Here is a 19,182-nt window from a genome sequence, read left to right on the forward strand (position 1 = left end):
TCTGCCTCATAGGAGGTGGGATTAGAGGTGTGAGCCACCACACCTGGCTTTTGCCTGCCTTTTCTAAATTTCTTCAGAAACACGTCCCTCCTTCCCTCCCTCCCTTCCTCCCTCCTTCCCTCGCTCTGTCTTTTCCTCTCTCCCTCCCTCCCTGCCTCCTTCCCTGCCTCCCTCCCTCCCTTCCTTCCTGTATTTCTTTCTTTTCTTGAGGAAGGGTTGACTATAGCCCAGGCTAAACTAGGTACTCTATAGTCCCAGGCTGACCTCAAACTTATGGTGATCCTCCTACCTCTGCCTCCAGATGCTGGGATCAAAGGTGTTTACCACCACTCCTGCCTCCAGAAACACATTCAGATAAGTAAATTAATTGGCTGGATTAACAAAGTCTGTCCCTCTCTCTCTCTTGTTTGGTTGGTTTTTTTCGAGGTAGGGTCTCTCACTCTAGCCCAGGCTGACCTGGAATTCACTATGTAGTCTCAGGCTGGCCTTGGACTCACAACAATCCTCCTACTTTTGCCTCTCGAATACTGGGGTTTAAGGCATGTGCCACCATGCCTGGCTATAACACACACACACACATACACACACACACATATTTAAAGATTTATTTATTTATTAGAGAGGGAGACAGACAGACAGACAGACAGACAGACAGAGAGAAAGAGAGAATGGGCATGTGGGCATGCCAGGGCCTCCAGCCACTGCAAACAAACTCCAGACGCAGGCATCGCCATGAGCATCTGGCTTATGTGGGACCTGGAGAATTGAACCTGGGTCCTTAGGCTTCACAGGAATGCTCCTTAACCACTAAGCAATTTCTCCAGCCCACATATATGTTTTTGATGGATCAAATCCTTTTTATAAAAATCAAACTCTTAAGAGATAAATTTTTGAAAACCATATATTGGCTACACCCTCTACTTTGTCATCTCTCTGTCCAAGAGACTTCTGGGCCAGACTCCACCCTTGGAATCTGTGGTTCATCCGTTCTGACTTGGTGCTAATTAAAGCATGGAAAGAAGATAAACTTCAGCCAAACTGGGAAGGTCCTTATCAAATGCTCCTGACCACTAAGTCAGCTGTACAGGTGGCAGAGAAGGGCTGGACTCATTATATTCAAGTTATAGGACTGGTAAATGAGACCAGGGAAAGGGGCATAAAATAATTTAGAAGTTAATCAGTCCCCACAAAAGCCCTTAAAGTTCATCTTAAAAGTTCATTTATTTGGAGCTAGAGAGATGGCTTAATGGTTAAGGCACTTGCTTATAAAGCCAAAGGACCCAGGTTCAATTCCCCAGGACCCACTTAAGCCAGATGCACAAGATGGTGCATATGTCTGGAGGCCCTGATGCACCCATTCTATCTGCCTCTCTCTCTTTCTTTCAAATTAATAAAGTATATTTTTTAAAAAGCCAGGCATGGAGGTACACACCTTTAATCCCAGTACTCGGGAGGCAGAGGTAGAAGGATCACTGTGAGTTGAAGGCCACCCTGAGACTACATAGTGAATTACAGGTCAGCCTGAGCTAGAGTAAGCCCTATCTCAAAAAACAAAAACAAAAACAAAAATATTTATTTATTTATCTGTTTATTTAAGAGAAAGAGTGTCCTCCTGGGCCTCTTGACACTGCAGACAAACTCTAGATGCATGTACCTCTTGTGTGTCTGTCTTCTGAGCCAACAAGTTTTGCAAGCAAGCATTTTAACTGTTAATCCATCTCTCCACCTCTGAAGATAATCTCTAAAAAGAAACATTGAAGGAGACAAATTAGACATAAAATGGGGGAGATGGAGGGCGCTTCATTGAAAATGATTTGTCTATTTTGGGTCATCACTCAGGAAACAAAAGGCAGGGTATAAAATATCCAGTCATGCTAACATTTACCATAACTCAGAACTTGCTGGCATTAGTTATAAAGTTTGATGCCTGTTACATCATATCATTCAGGGATCTATAAAACCAAAGACACTGGGCTGGAGAGATGGCTTAGCGGTTAAGCGCTTGCCTGTGAAGCCTAAGGACCCCGGTTCGAGGCTCGGTTCCCCAGGTCCCACGTTAGCCAGATGCACAAGGGGGCGCACGTGTCTGGAGTTCGTTTGCAGAGGCTGGAAGCCCTGGCGCGCCCATTCTCTCTCTCCCTCTATCTGTCTTTCTCTCTGTGTCTGTCACTCTCAAATAAATAAATAAAATAAAACAAATTAAAAAAAAAAACCCAAAGACAATTATGAGGAGTAGATAAATACCTCTGTCCCGAACTGGTACCAACTACCATGTTCCAGTTGGAATGAGGTATGGTGGACCACTCAATATTAGGACTGGATGGCTGATCTTTACCATGCTGCTCCTGACTTACAAACACTGAAAGAGAAACTACTTTTTCAAGATAGAGAATGGGCATACCAGGGCCTGTAGCCATTGTTAACGAACCCCAGATGCATGCACCACCCTGTGCATCTGGATTTACATAGGCACTGGGGAATCAGACCTGGGTCCTTAGACATTACAGACAAGTGCCTTTACCACTGTGCTATCTCTCCAGCTTGAGAGATTATCATTTATTGTTGAAAATTATTTATTCATTTGCAAACACAGAGAAATCAAGAGAAGAGGGACAAACAGAAAGAATGGGAGCACCAGGGCCTCTAGCCACTGCAAACGAGCTCCAGATGCGTGCACCACCAGGTGCATCTGGCTTTACGTGGGTACTTGGGAACTGAACTCAGGTTGTTAGGAATTTCAGGCAAGCGCCTTAACCATAGAGCCATCAGCAAGAGATTATTTTTACCAAGTGGAGTTCTCTGTGTTATTTGTGAAGCTTTACAAAGAAACCCCCTTTTGTTGACAGTTTAGCCAGGGAACCAAAATCCATTTACTGCGCTCTGGTATGGACTGACAGCAGGTGTGTCTGGATGAGACCCATTAGGCAGGGTCTCCGTTAAACTGGTGGCTCATTTGAATCTGTCACAGGAAATCCCCACCCCAGACACGGGGGCTGACAAACAACCTGATGAACTTAGTAATGAAACTGTCCCCAAAATAAAGATAAGCGAAGCCTTAGAATAGGAGACCGGATACAGTACATGCTCTCAAAATGTCACAAATGGGTGGCCGCTTATCCCTAAGCTCAAGTAGCACCTTTTACAGCCAGATAGGACACAGACCCCACTGGAGCAAGCCAAACGCTGGCAAATGTCTCCTCATATCTTACATGGCAGGGGACTAGGTTCACTCACCTGTTGGGGCATCTTGAAGCGTGTGCCTACATCATAAATGCCTCAGATAACAGAGGGACAAATATCAGTTACTCAGAGCCCAACGTCTCCTGAGCAGACATACGGTGGTCCTGTGGACAGGGGAACTTCAAGCCTCTTACCCAACTGGTATGGGACCTGAGAGCTGGTTCAGTTGGCCTTATCTTTGACTCTGGCCTTTAGTTCTCCTCATCTTAGCAAAGCAAAACTCATTCGCAGGCTACAAGGTCTACACCTGAATCATTTCATTTCTACATTTATATCAACTATACAGGAGTCCCCAGGGGAGTTCTAAATGAATTTAATGCTAGAAACAAAATAGGTGGAGGGATTGAGTCACATTGTTTTCTGGTGGTCAATGACAAATAAAGATGTAAATTCAATAATGTGGACATGGTGGCACACACCTTTAATCCCAGCACTTGGGAGGCAGAGGTAGGAGAATCTCTGTGAGTTCAAGGCCACCCTGAGACTCCATAGTGAATTGCAGGTCAGCCTGGGCTAGAAGCGAAACCTTACTTTGAAAAAAGAAAAGAGTGAGTTCAGGGTCACTGCAGCTATCTGCACAGTCAGGGGCAGGTGTGAGAGGCAGTGGGGTGAAGCAGGCAGGTGTCTCTGGCTGTCCCAGGTCATAACTGGATGGACCTCAGGAAGAACTGAAATTGATAGGGGATGTGTGGCAGTGTGTTCCAATGATTCTAAAAATAAAAACATTGATGGGCCGGAGAGATGGCTTAGCGGTTAAGCACTTGCCTGTGAAGCCTAAGGACCCCGGTTCGAGGCTCGGTTCCCCAGGTCCCACGTTAGCCAGATGCACAAGGGGGCGCACGTGTCTGGAGTTGGTTTGCAGAGGCTGGAAGCCCTGGCGCGCCCATTCTCTCTCTCTCTCCCTCTACCTGTCTTTCTCTCTGTGTCTGTCGCTCTCAAATAAATAAATAAATAAATAAAAAATAAAAAAATAAAAACATTGAGTTTGAACTCTCAGGCAAAAGTTTTTTTTTTTTTTTTTTTTGAGGTAGAATTTCTCTCTAGCCCAGGCTGACCTGTAACTCACTATGTAGTCTCAGGCTGATCTCAAACTCACAGCAATCCTCCTACCTCAGCCTCCCAAGTGCTGGGATTAAAGGCATGGACCACCATATCCGCCCTGGCAAAAGTTTTAATAGGAAAAAATAAAAGGGGCTGAGGAAAAGTAGAATAGCACTGATCAAGGGAAATTTAGGCTGCCTGTTGATGGGGAGTGGTGTGTGTGGGGGGGAAGCAGGCATTTTATGGAGTCTTTGGAGGGGTCCTGAGTTTATTACTCATGAGAATGGGATAGCTCATGAGAATGGCATTGTTGAAAAACAGCATCTAAGCCAGGCATGGTGGCACATGCTTTTTGTTATAGCACTTGGGTGATTGAGGTAAAAGGATATCCCCATGAGTTTGAGGCTAGCCTGGGCTACAGGGTGAGTTCCAAGTTAGCCTGGGGTACAGTGAGACCCTACCTAGAAAAGACAAGAGAGAGAGAGACAGAGAGAGGCTGAAGGGGGGTTTCCATGCAATGTTCTTTCCATTCAAAGTACAGACCAATGGCCTGCTTGTCACTGGAGACATCCTGACATTATACGGAACCTGGTGGGTCAGGTCCCCGGTACCACATAAACTGAGTGTAGTGACAACACACCTGTAATCCTAGCACTTGGGAGGTAGAGATCAGGAGTTCGAGGCCATCCTTGGCTACCTAGCAAGTTGGAGGCCAGCCAGGGATGCAAAAGAGGGAGAGGGGGCCCATACCTATCCCTGCATTGTAAACAGAAGGAGTAACTCCGAGGATAACAGGCTTTATGGATCAAATAGGCATTAGAACCTATTATCTCTAGTCCCCACGAGCCAACTGGAAACTGTCAGAGATAACCGAGCCCTGCTTTGGGGAAAGCCCAACTTAGATTTGAATGGGTGCCAAGGCAACATAAAATGATGAGAACTTCCTCTAGAGAGTAAAGAGGGGGTGCTGGAGGCCAAGGGCCAGGACCTACCAGTTTTGGAGCTCTCCAAGGGAGAAGAAGCCAGTTCTGGGAAAGAGTATCAGGAGTGTGGGTGTAGAATCCTGGGGGTCAGGAGGGAAGTGCCCCCATGCCAAATGCTGCTGAGGGGCTAAGCCAAGGACTGGGGCATGGGGGCTGGATGTGGTATTGAGATTTAGGGTGCCCCCCCAACAATCTCTTGGGACATGGATGGTGAGGAAGAAAGATGGCCCCAAACACAGCCCTTTCACATTGTTCCTAAAGACAGCAAAGAGTGAGGAAGCGACAGGGGCCAGTGTGGATCAAGAGGAGGTGGCTGATGCTGGTCCATCCTGAGACAGTAGAGTCTGGGCACACTGATGGGTGACGCAGTTCTGTCTTCTCTCAGAGCCTTGCTCTATAAAATGGCACCTGTCCCTCCTTCTCGTCACATTTTATCCTACTGGGTGTTTCTCTACAGCACTCACCACCTCTAAAACGCTCTGTGACATGCATGTCTAGTTAGTTTGCTGTTGGAGTCTCTTCCCCAAGCGCCCGCAGTGCAGCTGTGTGGTTGGCTCATGGCAGCTCTCCGGAGGTGTCGTGTGCCTGCCTCGCCCATTTCAGGAGCTCAGCTAAGTGTCTGTTGGCTGAATGATGAATGAATAAATAAATGAATCTGGTGGAGGGGCAGGGACAATGATGCAGGAGGGAGAGAGGAGAACTGAGGGAGAAAAACTTCAGGGAGGCAAGAGGGAGGAAAGGAGGAAGGGAGAAGGGAGGGAGGAAGGGAGAAGGGAGGGAGGGAGGGACCCAGAGCCAGGCTGGCCTGGCAGAAAGGGCCTGTGGTAGAGGAGGAGGCTGCAAGTTTATCAGTGGGAAGACAATGGTGCAGCCCACGCTGGTCACCATGAGGGGATGCATGTGTTAGCTTTCCAGCACTGTGACAAAATACCCAAGATAATCAACTTTATAAGGATAAATGATTCATTTCATGATTTCAGTCCATAGCCACTTGGTCCTATTGCTTTGGAGTCTGTGGTGGGATGGAACATCATGGCAGAAGGATATGACTGCTCACGTCATAGCAGTCAGGAAACAATGAGGGGAAAGAACCAGGATCCTAATATCCTCCAAGCACACATTCCCAACAACCTGGTCCTTCCTACTGGGTTCTACCTCTGAAAGGTTCCACATCACCCAATAGTGCCACAAGATGGTGACCAGGCCTTCATTTGAGGTCCAAACCATCATGGGGAATGGGCACAGGTGACGTGAGGGGTCTGCAAAAGTGGTTTGGAGCATGTGTATGAGAACTCTCAGGAAGTGCAGTAGGAATGTCACATGGCTCGTGACAACACACGCAGAAGCTCGGGGTCCCTGGCCTGCTCTGTTGGGTTTAGGTGCAGAGCAGGCGCATAGTTGTGGAATGAGAGGAGGGGGAAATGAGGCTAGGACACAGGCTGTGTGCTCGTGCATTGCAGTGACGAGCTCAGAATCTAGGCTGGGCAGAGAGGACAAGAGTGCTGCAACAAGTCAGGGAAATAGGGGTGCCAGAGGGACCTCAGACTGAGGGGACCAGGCACATAGAACCTCTGGTCCAGGCTGTTTGTAGTAGACAGCTCCACTATTCTGGGATGAGCATCCAACCAAATGCAGGTTTTTTTTTTTTTTGTTTTTTTTTTTTTTAATTTTTTAAATTATTTATTTATTTATTTGAGAGCGACAGACACAGAGAGAAAGACAGATAGAGGGAGAGAGAGAGAATGGGCACGCCAGGGCTTCTAGCCCCTGCAAACGAACTCCAGACGCGTGCGCCCCCTTGTGCATCTGGCTAACGTGGGACCTGGGGAACCGAGCCTCGAACCGGGGTCCTTAGGCTTCACAGGCAAGCGCTTAACCGCTAAGCCATCTCTCCAGCCCCCAAATGCAGTTTTTATGGAGGAAGGGATTTATTTCCAGCTTAAAGATCCAGAGGAAATTCCATCAGATGGTGGGAGAAGTTGACTTCCATTTATAAATCCAAGGAGACGGGGGGGGGGGGGGGGGGGTGGGATGGGGGGGGAGGGAGGGAGAGAGAGAGGCACCACCACCAGCCAGCAAACACCAACAAAAGCAGCAAACACCAAATTTGGCAACAAGCAGGTTCCCCAGAACTCAAAGTACTCTCTTATACCTTTTGGGCTGGAATTCAGATCCATCCCTAGTGACATCTTAGGGCTGGACTCCAGGATCCGCTCCCAGTGATACCTCTAGCCAGGCGGCTGGAGATCCAAGTTACAAGTTAAATTTTAACAACTGAGTCAGTGGGGGACATACATTCAGACTACCACACTTGTTTGTTCAGTCATAGACCCGAGATCCCATCAATCTTTTTTTTTTTTTCTTTTTGAAGCAAGCCCAATAGACTGCACCTTTGTTTGTTTTTGTTTTATTGAGGTAGGGTTTCACTGTAGCTCAGGCTGACCTAGAATTCACTATGTAGTCTCAGGGTGGCTTTGAACTCACAGCAATCCTTCTACCTCTGCCTCCCGAGTGCTGGGATTAAAGGCATGAGCCATCACAATTTTGTAATGAGATAGATAAATAGATAGATAGAGAGAGAGAAAGAGAGAGAGAGAGAATTGGCATGCCAGGCCTCCAGCCACTGTAATCGAACTCCAGATGCATCTGCCACCTTGTGTGCATATGTGACCTTATGCATGTGTCACCTTGTGCATCTGGCTTATGTGGGATCTGGAGAGTTGAACATGGGTCCTTAGGCTTTGCAGGCAAGCGCCTTAACCATTAAGTCATCTCTTCAGCCCCCATGAATCATTCTTCATGAGCTCATGTCCCCAGGGCCCTAGACCAGAGCTTGCTCCTGTCCAGAAGGGATTGTTAAGCAGCCCGTTCTCGGAGGCTGGCTTGTGAATGAACTAGTAGGCTCTCTCTCAGTGTAGGACATGGTTAAGATACTCTGCCCTGGGGACCATCCCCGAACAAGCTCCCAGAAGGAGGAGCTGCAGGCCTCCCGAGCCATGGCCCTGCCTAATTCCCTGAGAGGAAGTGCCCTAGAGTAAACACTGCCTAATGTTCCGCCCAGCCAACAAGTAAGGCCTGTCATATTTCACAGTGACCAGATTCCCATTCACCAAGGACCCTGTCCAGCCACCAACTAACTGACCCTCCTGAGGATGAGCCAGCTTCGGCCTTTGGTGACATGCCACCCTCTCTCTGTGGCCAGGATCCAGGGAGCCCTCACTGGTGTCTTCTTCGTCCTGGGTTGCTGGGGGCTCTCTGATTTCCAACCGGTGAGCTCACAGCAGGAACTAGTATTCAGTGTTGGGGTCACCTGGGGGAGGGGGCTGTCAAGTAGCCCGGGGTAGAGGGCATGTGGTCTTTTTGCTCGCAGAGGAGGGAATTGGTTTACCCTCGTGAAGACCAACACCCTCCATTTTCCGTGCCAGTCCTGTGGGGACTGCTCTTCTCAGCCTCTCCTGTTGGCACAGACCCCTCCCTGTCTCCCCAGCTATCCTTTCTTCCCTGGTCTTGTGTCCATTCTCCTTCTCTATCTCTTTTTGAACTCTTTTGTTTGTTTGTTTGTTCTTTTGTGGGGTAGAGTTTCACTCTGGCCCAGGCTGACCTGGAATTCACTATGTAGTCTCAGGGTGTCCTTGAACTCTTGGTGATCCTCCTACCTCTGCCTCCCGAGTGCTGGGATTACAGGAGTGTGCCACCACACCCACCAGTCTCTTTTTATTTTGCAGAATTTTCTGGAGCCCGAGGAGGTATCTTCTTACTTCCGCCCAGATGTTACTGCTTCCACAGGTAGTTGTCCTGTATTCTCTCAGTCAGGGGACTTTCTTGGGCCCTGGTGAGGACTCGGGGGTTCCCACTGAGTCAGTGTCATGGGCACTGGGGAGGGGGTTGTTAATTAGCTCCTCACTTCCTGACAGCGGGATACATGCCTGCTCTGGCTGAGCCAGGGCCCTGACCCCTGCTTCTGCTAAGCATCACAGGGGAATGGCCCTTCGTTGGCTGGTCTCTTTGGCCATAGCCTCCACTGGGCTGGCTGATTTTCAGGAACTTCGTGGCTTCTGGCCATGGCTGTAAATATTTATTCCTTTTGTGGGAACAAGGTGGGCACTGGTTAATGAGCCCCTGGCTCCTGCTGGGGGGCTCCCTACAGCAAAGGCTTTCCCACGGCCTGTGAGTCTGATGCTCAGGTTGTCAATCTCCTTTTTCCAGTAGTGCTATTTATTGGTGATTAAAAAGCTAGTGGTGGGCTGGAGAGATGGCTTAGTGGTTAAGCGCTTGCCTGTGAAGCCTAAGGACCCCTGTTTGAGGCTTGGTTCCCCAGGTCCCACGTTAGCCAGATGCACAAGGGGGCGCACGCGTCTGGAGTTCGTTTACAGAGGCTGGAAGCCCTGGCGTGCCCATTCTCTCTCTCTCCCTCTATCTGTCTTTCTCTCTGTGTCTGTCGCTCTCAAATAAATAAAGTAAAAAAATTAAAAAAAAATTAAAAAAAAAAAGCTAGTGGTAGCCGGGCGTGGTGGTGCACGCCTTTAATCCCAGCACTCGGGAGGCAGAGGTAGGAGGATCACTGTGAGTTCGAGGCCACCTTGAGACTCCATAGTGAATTCCAGGTCAGCCTGGGCTAGAGTGAGACCCTACCTCAAAAAACCAAAAAAAAAAAAAAAAAAAAAAAAAAAGCTAGTGGTAGCTGGGTGTGGTGGGGCATGCTTTTAATCCCAGCATCTGTGAGGCTCAGGTAGGAGGATCACTGTGAGTTCGAGGCCAGTCTGGGACCACAGAGTAAGCTCCAGGTCAGCTTGGGCTAGAGTGAGATCCAACCTTGAAAAAAAAAAAAAAAAGCCACTGTTGAGACAAGATGTCTCAGTCAGCGAAGTGCTTGCTATGCAAACATGAGGTTCTGAATATGGAACCATGGCACCCACATAAAAACCGGGCACAGTGTGTGCCAGTAATCTCAGTGCTGGGGAGGCAGGGACAGGAGAACCTTGGGACTTGCTGGCTAGCTAGTCAGCCCAATCAGTGAGCTCCTCAGTCAGTAAGAAGGCCCTGTCTCAAACGTAAAGTGGAGGGCTGGAGAGAGGGCTTATAGGGTAAGGTGCTTGCCTGCAAAGACAAAGGATCCAGGTTCAATTCCCTAGGACCCACATAAACCAGATACACAAGGTGGCACATGAGTCTGGAGTTCATTTGCATTGGCTGGAGGTCCTGGCATGCCCATTCATTCTCTCTCTCCCTCTTTCAAATAAATAAATAAATAATAAATAATAAAATATATTTAAAAAGGTAAAGTGGGAAAAACAAAGTTAAGTGGATAGTGTTTGAGGAAGACACTGAATGTCGACCTCTGGCCTCTACACATTTGCTCACACACATGCATGCACACCTGCACATACATGTGTATCCACATACATATGAATTTGTATACACACATGCACACACACTTACACAGTAAAAACTAAGCTGTGGTGGAGGCCAGCGGCAGGTGGGCTAGTGGCCAGAGTAGAGAGAACTAGGGATGGCCTCACTGTGCCAGGTGTACACTGGCTGGGACCTGGTGCTAAGTCGGAGGGGCCCCTGGAGTTGAATGTACGGCAGGGGGCTGGACTCAGGGATGGGACACTCTTGCCTTGGGTTGGAGCCCACTGGATTCCACGGGGAGAGTGAGTCCCCTATCTGGACTCTCACTTTCCATGGGGACCAGAGATTCCATTTGGTTTTTCTTCCTGTGGGGCAGGGTTCATGACCATTCTTCACGAAACACCTGTCTTAAGGTTGAGTCTATTTCATCAAGTTCTGGTCTAGCTCCTAGGCCAGGTCCAAGGAGGACAGGCCACCTGCCCTGTAGCTGGAAAGAGCAGGACTCTAACCTAGGCTCCTACCTCCAGGACCCTGCCCCTCCTCCTGCTTCCTCACCAGAGAGAGCTGCTTTGGGACTCTTCTTGGCAGTAGGACCCCAGAGGGACAAGCAGAATCCTGGTCAACGGTTTCTGTGGAAACAGGCTTGGAGGACCACGCTGTGGGGCTCACTGCTACTCTGAGCTCCCCAAGAGCTCCTTGCTGTCTCCTGTCACTCTGAGCTGGGCCTCTTGTCCCTCCTTGACCTGCGAGCAGCTCGGAGCTGGGCCCCTGGGATGGGTATGAAATAAGGCTCCTTGCTTTCCAATGGTCATCCTTCCAGGACTGGCCCGACTCTCTCCATTAGCTTACCAGCACCTGCTATCTAGAACCTTCCTCCTCAGCCTTCTCCTCCCCATCCCTCCCTGCCCCCAGGCAATCCTTCCTCTCGCCTCCCGAGACTGAGAAAGACAAGGGCTGCAGGAGACATTCTGCACCTGGAACTGATGGTGGCTGTGGGCCCTGATGTCTACCAGGCTCACCAGGAGGACACAGAGCGCTACGTGCGCACCAACCTCAACATCGTGAGTCCCTGGCTGGCGGGCGATGGCGGACACAGGCCCGAGGCCTCTGGCGGGCCTATGAGCTGTCCTCACGTGCTTCCCGCGCTCCAGGGGTGGGCTTTGCGATCAAATGCCGATACACTTGAACTCAGTGGGTTGAGCTGCTGTGGAGACCTGAGGCTGGGGCTGGCTGGGGGCTCAGGGCCCTGGAGCGAGGTGAAAAGTCACTCTTTTCTGGTTCCTTCTCCTACAGCAGGAGTGGATGAGGCCAGGGAACCTCTTGTAGCCCCAGAGTGCACCCCACAGCCTCTCCTCCCCAATATGCATTTGGCCAACAGGGGACGCAGTCTGCCCACACTGTCTCCCGCCCTCCCAGGCCTCCTCTCAGTTCTCTTGCCTCCTACTCAGGAAGGCACAGGGCAGAGGGAGCCCCAAGTGTGAACAGATGCTGTGTTGGCTGGAGATGCCCATCTCTGTGTCTTGCAGAACCCTCTCCCTTAGTCTACGTAAGGGTGAAGAAGGCAGAGGTGCACAGCACCACTAACTTTTATGTCGGAATACCTCTGCCTCCCGAGTGCAGGAATTAAAGGCGTGCGCCACCACACCCGGTTTAGGTGTAGATTTTCCATCTGCAAGCCCTGGAGGTAATGTTTTCCTCAGAGAAAATGATCGCTGTCACTTGGAAACCATTGTCTTCAAACTCTGGGGTCCCTTCCTCCAATTCTAATTTGCCAAAGCCCAGGTATACAAGCCTCCCTAAGGTCATTCACATGGTCTTTGAGGACTGCTCGGAGGGTAGAACTCTTATTTGAGAATGGGGATACAGTCATTGTCAGCACAGGACTCCCTCCCAAGCCAGGGACTTTATAATTACATCTCCAAGTCTGCCAACCAGTCAAGGCCTGATCTCCATATTATAGACGAGGAAAGTAAGGCTGTGCTTCATGAGCAAGATGCTAGCACACAGCAGAGAAGAGACAGGGCTTTGAGTCAAACTCAAGCCAGCGGAGGCCAGCAGTCAGCAGGGATCTCACTCTGGGGTCATGTCCACACAGAGCAAAAGCAATGCTTGGGGGCCATGAAACTACTTGACACATGGTCTGAGACAGCCAAGAGCAGGTGGCCTGGTACCGAGCTCAGGTGGAGGAGGCTGTCATGCTACCTTGTGAGGAAGGGCAAGGCTCACCTAACAAAGGAGAGGGAAAACTAGTCTTGGTGATGGGTGAACAGAGATGAGAAAGGATGGGGTGAAAACAGCCTGAGAGAGGCAGTGTTTGCGTGGAATGTTTCAGACTGAGGATAGTCATATGCTCTCATTTCACTTTACCAAGATCCTCTTGTTTGTGTTAGTTGGTCTTCTGGACACACCAGCTAGAGGGGGCCCAGAAAAACATCAGATGTCTATCGCTGGCTCCCAGCCAAAGTTCTAGCATTTTTAACCGCCCTGTCTCCTCTCCAGTTGTCCCCACCAGGGCCCTTGGGCTAGCTCCACCCACAACACTTTGCCTTTTGCAGGGGTCAGAACTGCTGAGGGACCCTTCCCTGGGGGCTCAGGTCCGAGTATACCTGGTGAAGCTGATCATTTTCACTGAGCCCGAGGTGGGTCCCGACCCTGCAGAATCCACGGGGAGTGGTAACTAGGGGCTAAGCTGGACAGACCACTCTTCTGGCCCTCTGCTCTGAGAGACGATGCTCCTCAAAACCTCAGTTTCCCTGTCTGTCATGCGGGGTAGCAAAGGGGTTGCTATGAGGACCAACTGAGGAACTTGAACTTGCCAGCAGCAGGAGTCAGTACTAACCCTGAGAAGCAAGCTCTGTCATTGCTCTCCAGGGTGCTCCTAACATTACCACCAACATCACTGCATCCCTGTTGAGCGTCTGTGAGTGGAGCCAGACTATCAATCCCACAGAAGACGGGGATCCTGGGCATGCTGACCTGATCCTCTACATAACCAGGTAGCTCAACTCACCTAAGCAGACCTCCTTCCCCAGAGGGCTGGGGCGCCATGACCTCCCAGCCCCCTACTCAGGGGACTTGGCTGTGGTCAGCACTACATCTGTCCAGGTGACTGTTTCTCCCACCAAGGTTTGACCTGGAGTTGCCTGATGGGAACCGGCAGGTTCGAGGGGTCACCCAGCTGGGAGGCATCTGTTCCCCATCTTGGAGCTGCCTCATCACCGAGGATACTGGCTTTGACTTGGGGGTCACCATCGCCCATGAGATTGGGCACAGGTATGTGGTCCCATCAGCTGTCACCAGCCTGGCCAGGGAGCCAGTCTGGATACCATGGTGGAGGCAAGCAGTGGACCCCTGCAGAACCTGTCAGACCTTTACCCCTGACCCAAAGTGACTAGGCAGTGGTGGAGCAAGCAGAGGAAGCCTGATACTTCCTGATTTCTGAGTGACTAAAAGAAACTTTTTTTTTTTTTTTTGGAGATTGGAGAGATTACTCAGTGGTTAAGGCACTTGCTTGCAAAGACTGATGGCCCAGGTTTGATACCCCAGTACCCCTGGAAAACCAGATGCACAAAGTAGCACATGCATCTGGAATCTGTTTGCAGTGACAGGAGGCCCTGGTGCGCCCAACCACACTCTGCCTGCCTCTCGAATAAATAAACAAAAATGTTAAAAGAGGGCTGGAGAGACGGCTTAGTGGTTAAGGTGCTTGCCTGCAAAGCCTAAGGACCCACGGTTGATTCCCCAGTACCCACGTAAGTCAGATGCACAAGGTGGCACATATGTCTAGAATTCATTTGCATTGGCTAGAGGCCCTGACACGCTCATTCTGTCTATCTGCCTCTTTTTCTCTCTCAAATATATACACACACACATACAGACAGACACACACACATATATATATTTTTTTGGGGGGGGGTTTAAGGTAGGGTCTCGCTGTAGCCCAGACTGACCTGGAATTCACTATGTAGTCTCAGGGTGGCCTCAAACTCAAGACAATCCTCCCACCTCTGCCTCCTGAGTGTTGGGATTAAAGGGGTGTGCCAACACGCCTGGCTCAAATAAATATATTTAAAAATAAATAAAAAATAAAGGAGTTTTTTTTATAAACAAGTAAAACAAATTCAGCAATTAGAAAGTGATTTTTGTAATGAAATTCTAGTAAAGAAAAAGCAGGCCGTGAAAATTATCCCAAGTTTCCCCACTTAAAAAATGTCTCAATATCATGTATTCATTTATCTTTATATATATGTGAAACTTTATTTGCAGGATTATGCTTATGCTTTCCATTGCTTTGCTACAGTGTTTTTTGTTTTATTTTTTTTATTATTTTATTTTATTTTATTTTATTTTTTTTTAATGATAGAGTTCCATGTATTTGTTATAAATTAGGTCACATGCTCTCCAGAAGGACTCCAAGGAGTAAAAGCATTCGGGTGGCCCTGGGAATATGACCAGGTGGCTTAGGGTAGGTAAGGCTGGTCCTTGGACAGCTCCCACTTATTTATGGGAGGAGCAGGTGTCACTGCTTTCTTCTCAGTGGCTGCCACAGCTGAGCTCTCTGCTGTCTTGCCTGCAACCAGCACCATTTGTGAGGACATGATGATGGAAGGGGGCACAGCTTCCCGGCGGCCATCACGAGTACAATAATAATTGTTGGAGAGCTTGTGGCTGGGGCCCACAGGAAGTCTAGGAGGCGGCTGGGTCCGCTTGGCGATCTCCTGGTAGCATAGCTGCAGCTTCGCCTGCAGGTCTTGCCCAGATGCCCAGTTCCGTAACTTCTGAATAACGTGAGTAGCAGACGCCATTTTCAGTCTGTCTTGTTTTATTTTTTTTTCCTGAGGCAGGGTCTCACTCTAGTCAAGGCTGACCTGGAATTCACTATGTAGTCTCAGGGTGGCCTTGAACTCATGGCGATCCTCCTATCATTGCCTCCCAAGTGCTGGGATTAAAGGCGTATGTCACAATGCCCAGTTCACTGCTTTTGTTGTTTTGAGACATGGTTTCATGGAGCCCAGGCTGGCTTCAAACTGAAGATATAGCTGAAGATGCCATTGAGCTTCTGATCTTCCTTCCTCCACCTCCTAAGCACTGGGATACAGGAGTGTGCCTCCATGCTCTGCTTTTCTCATGCATGTGTGTGGTGAGTAGTGTGTGCACACGAACATGCAGACGCATGCACCCCACGTGCCTGTGTGTGTGAAGGCCAGAGGAGAGTGTGAGCGTCCTCTTATTACTCTTCCCTGAGACGAGGTCTCTCCCTCAACCTGGAGCTGCTGTCCAACTGTGAGCCCCAATAATTCCCTCGTCTCTCCTTCCTTCAACTGGGCCGGTATGGATATGCATGGCGCCATGCTCAGTTTAAAAAAAAAAATACTTTTATTTGGAAGCTGGAGAAATGGCTTAGCAGTTAAGTGCTTGCCTGTGAAGCCAAAGGACCCCGGTTCAAGGCTTGATTCCCCAGGACCCATGTAAGCCAGATGCAAAAGGTGGCACATGCATCTGGAGTTCGCTTTCAGTGGCTGGAGGCCCTGGTGCACCCATTCTCTCTCTCTTTCTCTGCCTCTTTCTCTGTCGCTCTCAAATAAATAAATAAAATAAAATCAATACATTTATTTATTTATTTATTTATTTGCAAGCAGATAAAGATAGAAGAGAGACAGACAGAGAGAATGGGTGTGCCAGGGCCTCCAGCCACTGAAAGCGAACTCCAGGTGCATGCACTTCTTGGTGCATCTGGCTTTACATGAGTCATTAGGCTTTGCAGGCAAGTGCTTAACTGCTGACCCATCTCTCCAGCTTCCCCCCTGCTTTTAGTTATTTATTTGACAACTTCCATAATTGTAGACAATATCCCATGGTAATTCCCTCCATCCCCCCACTTTCTCCTTTGGAACTCCACTCTCCATCATATCCCCTCCCCCTCTCAATCAGCCTCTCTTATTTTGATGTCGTGATCTTTTCCTCCTATTATGATGGTCTTGTGTAGGTAGTGCCAGGCACTGTGAGGTCATAGATATTCAGGCCATTTTGTGTCAGGAGGAGCATGTTGTAAGGAGTCCTACCCTTCCTTTGGCCCTTACATTCTTTCCGCCACCTCTTCTGCAATAGACCCTGAGCCTTGGAAGGTGTGATAGAGATGTTTCAGTGCTGAGCACTCCTCTGTCGCTTCTTCCCAGCACCATGGTGCCTTCTGAGTCATCCCAAGGTCACTGCCATCTGAAAAGAGAAGCTTCTGTACCCAAAAGTAAGAGTAGCATTAATATATGGGTATGAACATTAAGAGAAGTGCTTACTGGGCAGTTTGGCGAGCATAGTATATACATTTAGCCAGACACTAGCAGACATTACCCTTGTTGTAGGTTTTCAGTATCAGGGATGTATTCCCCCCCCCCACCCCATGAAGCGGGCCTCCAGTCCAATTAGAGAGCAGTTTGTTTCCCCCATAACAGACATGTCACTATTGTACCTGTTGGCTCATTTGGTCTGGTTGGCCAAATATAAGGCTTGCAGTATCTACTGTTGAGTATTTTCACTGGTGATTTCTCTCTGTCCCATTGAACTGCATGCAGTGTGGCTTTTTCCAGCTTTCTGTCAGCTGGTCTTCATGGAGGAGGTTTTCAACTCAGCCCCAGCAAAATTTCTCAGTGACCTTGCAGCTCAAGTATGTGGAATCTTCAGCAATAGGGTCTTACCATCTATTCCTGGTGGGAAACCAAGGGCCTCAGCAATGGCCTATAATGTTTTGAGGATATCAGGGACCTCCCTGGCCAACAACTCTCTGGAAGGTATCCCATCCCTGGCACTGAAAATTTTCTAGTAACAATCTATGGCTTCTGAGTGTTTCATTGTCCAAAAGAGTAGGTTTCCATATGACTTGTTTATATTCTCTTAGATTTTGATTAGCCCTCCCTCCACCTTTCCTTTACTCAATCTCTTCCCCTGAACTCACTTAGGCCTTTTCACCCCCCATTAATCTGTTCTTCTACTTACATATATACAATATCATCCTATTAAGTACCCCCTCCCTTTCTCTTCCCTTTATATCCCCTTTCTAGCTTACTGGCCTCTGCTACTGAGTTTTATTCCTACTCACACAGAAGTCCAATCATTTGTAGCTAGTATCCACATATGAGAGAGAATATGTGACGTTTGGCTTTCTGGGTTTGGTTTACCTCACTAAGTATAATCCTTTCCAGATCCATCCATTTTCCTGCAAATTTCATAACTTCATTTTTCTTTACTGCTGAGTAGAACTCCATTGTATAAATGTGCCACATCTTCATTGTTCACTCATCAGTTGAGGGACATCTAGGCTGGTTCCATTTCCTAGCTATTGTGAATAGAGTAGCCATAAGCATGGTTGAGCAAGTATCTCTAAGGTAGTGAGACAAATCATTAGGATAAATGCCTAGGAGTGGTATACTAGCTTTTTTTTTTTTTAATGTTGGTTTAAATTGATGGTTGGTTTAAATTGAGAGGCTCTATGCTTAAGCAGCAAGCACTCAATTAACTATTGAGCTCCCTCTCCGGCCCTTACCCTTCCTTTTATTTTTTATTTTTATTGAGATAGGGTCTCACTCTAGCCCAGGCTGACCTGGAACACACTCTGTAGTTCCAGGCTGGCCTCAAACTCACAGCGAGCCTTCTACCTCTGCATCCTGAGTACTGGGATTAAAGGCGTGTGCCACCATGCCTGGCTTAACTTTTAAAAAAAATGAATTTTTGCTCTTCTTGGCTGTACACCTTTCCTGAACTTCCAGGTTCTTATTCTGGTAAGCCTCCCGCTTGTCTTAGCTCTGCTGGGCTGAGACGGGGGAGCCCTATTCCCACATGGGCTCTCTACTGCCTCCCACCTCAACATGGGAAGAACTCTTTGTACTTTCTGCTCTTCTCTTAATCCAATGCAGCCTCTCTAAGTTTAAAAAACATATTTTTACTTATTTGTAAACAAAGAGATACAGATTGTGTGAGAATAGGCGCACCAGGGCCTCTTGCCACTGCCAACAAACTCCAGACGCATGAGCCACTTTGTGCATCTGGCTTTAAGCGGGTACTGGAGAATCAAACCCAGGGCATCAGGCTTTGCTAGCAAGTGCCTTTAACTGCTGAGCAATCTATTCAGCCCTTATTTCTTAAGTTATGAAAGTAATATTCTAATCATTGTAAATAATCAAATTAGCCACACATGGTGGCGCACACCTTTAATCTCAGCACTCGGGAGGCAAAGGTAAGAGGATCACTGTGAGTTTGAGGCCACCCTGAGACTACATAGTGAATTCCAGGTCAGCCTGGGCTAGATCAACACTCTACTTTGAAAGACCAAATAAATAAGGAAGGAAGGAAGGAGGAAGTCAAATTATATAGAGATTTTCAGAGTAAGAAGTGAAAGGTTTGCTTTGGTGGCCCATCAGCCCTCTAAGCTGGGTAATGCTCTCAGGGACAGAGGCTAAGCCCCTTCTTTTCAGAGGATCTTTCCCTTGTACCCGCTCCCCTTCCTTAGGTTCTCAGGGTCACTTTTACTTGGGGTGAGACCAGGGGGTGGAAAAACTCAGCCCTTGTATGAAAG

General features: G+C 48.5%; 2 protein-coding genes across 2 annotated transcripts in view; one reads left to right on the forward strand and one right to left on the reverse strand.

Annotated features, from left to right (window-relative positions):
• The first annotated feature begins 8,185 nt into the window (after nucleotides 1-8,185).
• Nucleotides 8,186-19,182, forward strand: part of Adamts13 (ADAM metallopeptidase with thrombospondin type 1 motif 13) — a 50,139-nt gene continuing 39,142 nt past the window's right edge. Inside the window, exons 1-7 of the mRNA XM_045133822.1 lie at nucleotides 8,186-8,298; nucleotides 8,467-8,533; nucleotides 8,972-9,050; nucleotides 11,529-11,677; nucleotides 13,172-13,255; nucleotides 13,488-13,612; nucleotides 13,743-13,889. Of these exons, the coding sequence (XP_044989757.1) occupies nucleotides 8,186-8,298; nucleotides 8,467-8,533; nucleotides 8,972-9,050; nucleotides 11,529-11,677; nucleotides 13,172-13,255; nucleotides 13,488-13,612; nucleotides 13,743-13,889 (764 nt within the window). The remainder of the gene's footprint in view (nucleotides 8,299-8,466; nucleotides 8,534-8,971; nucleotides 9,051-11,528; nucleotides 11,678-13,171; nucleotides 13,256-13,487; nucleotides 13,613-13,742; nucleotides 13,890-19,182) is intronic.
• LOC123454144 (NADH dehydrogenase [ubiquinone] 1 alpha subcomplex subunit 7-like) lies at nucleotides 14,977-15,421 on the reverse strand. The gene has a single exon (XM_045132527.1). It carries the CDS (start codon nucleotides 15,419-15,421, stop codon nucleotides 15,077-15,079), a length of 345 nt encoding a protein of 114 aa, XP_044988462.1. The 3' UTR covers nucleotides 14,977-15,076.

The sequence above is a fragment of the Jaculus jaculus genome, chromosome 1 (genome assembly GCF_020740685.1).
Source record: "Jaculus jaculus isolate mJacJac1 chromosome 1, mJacJac1.mat.Y.cur, whole genome shotgun sequence".
NCBI lineage: Eukaryota > Metazoa > Chordata > Mammalia > Rodentia > Dipodidae > Jaculus > Jaculus jaculus.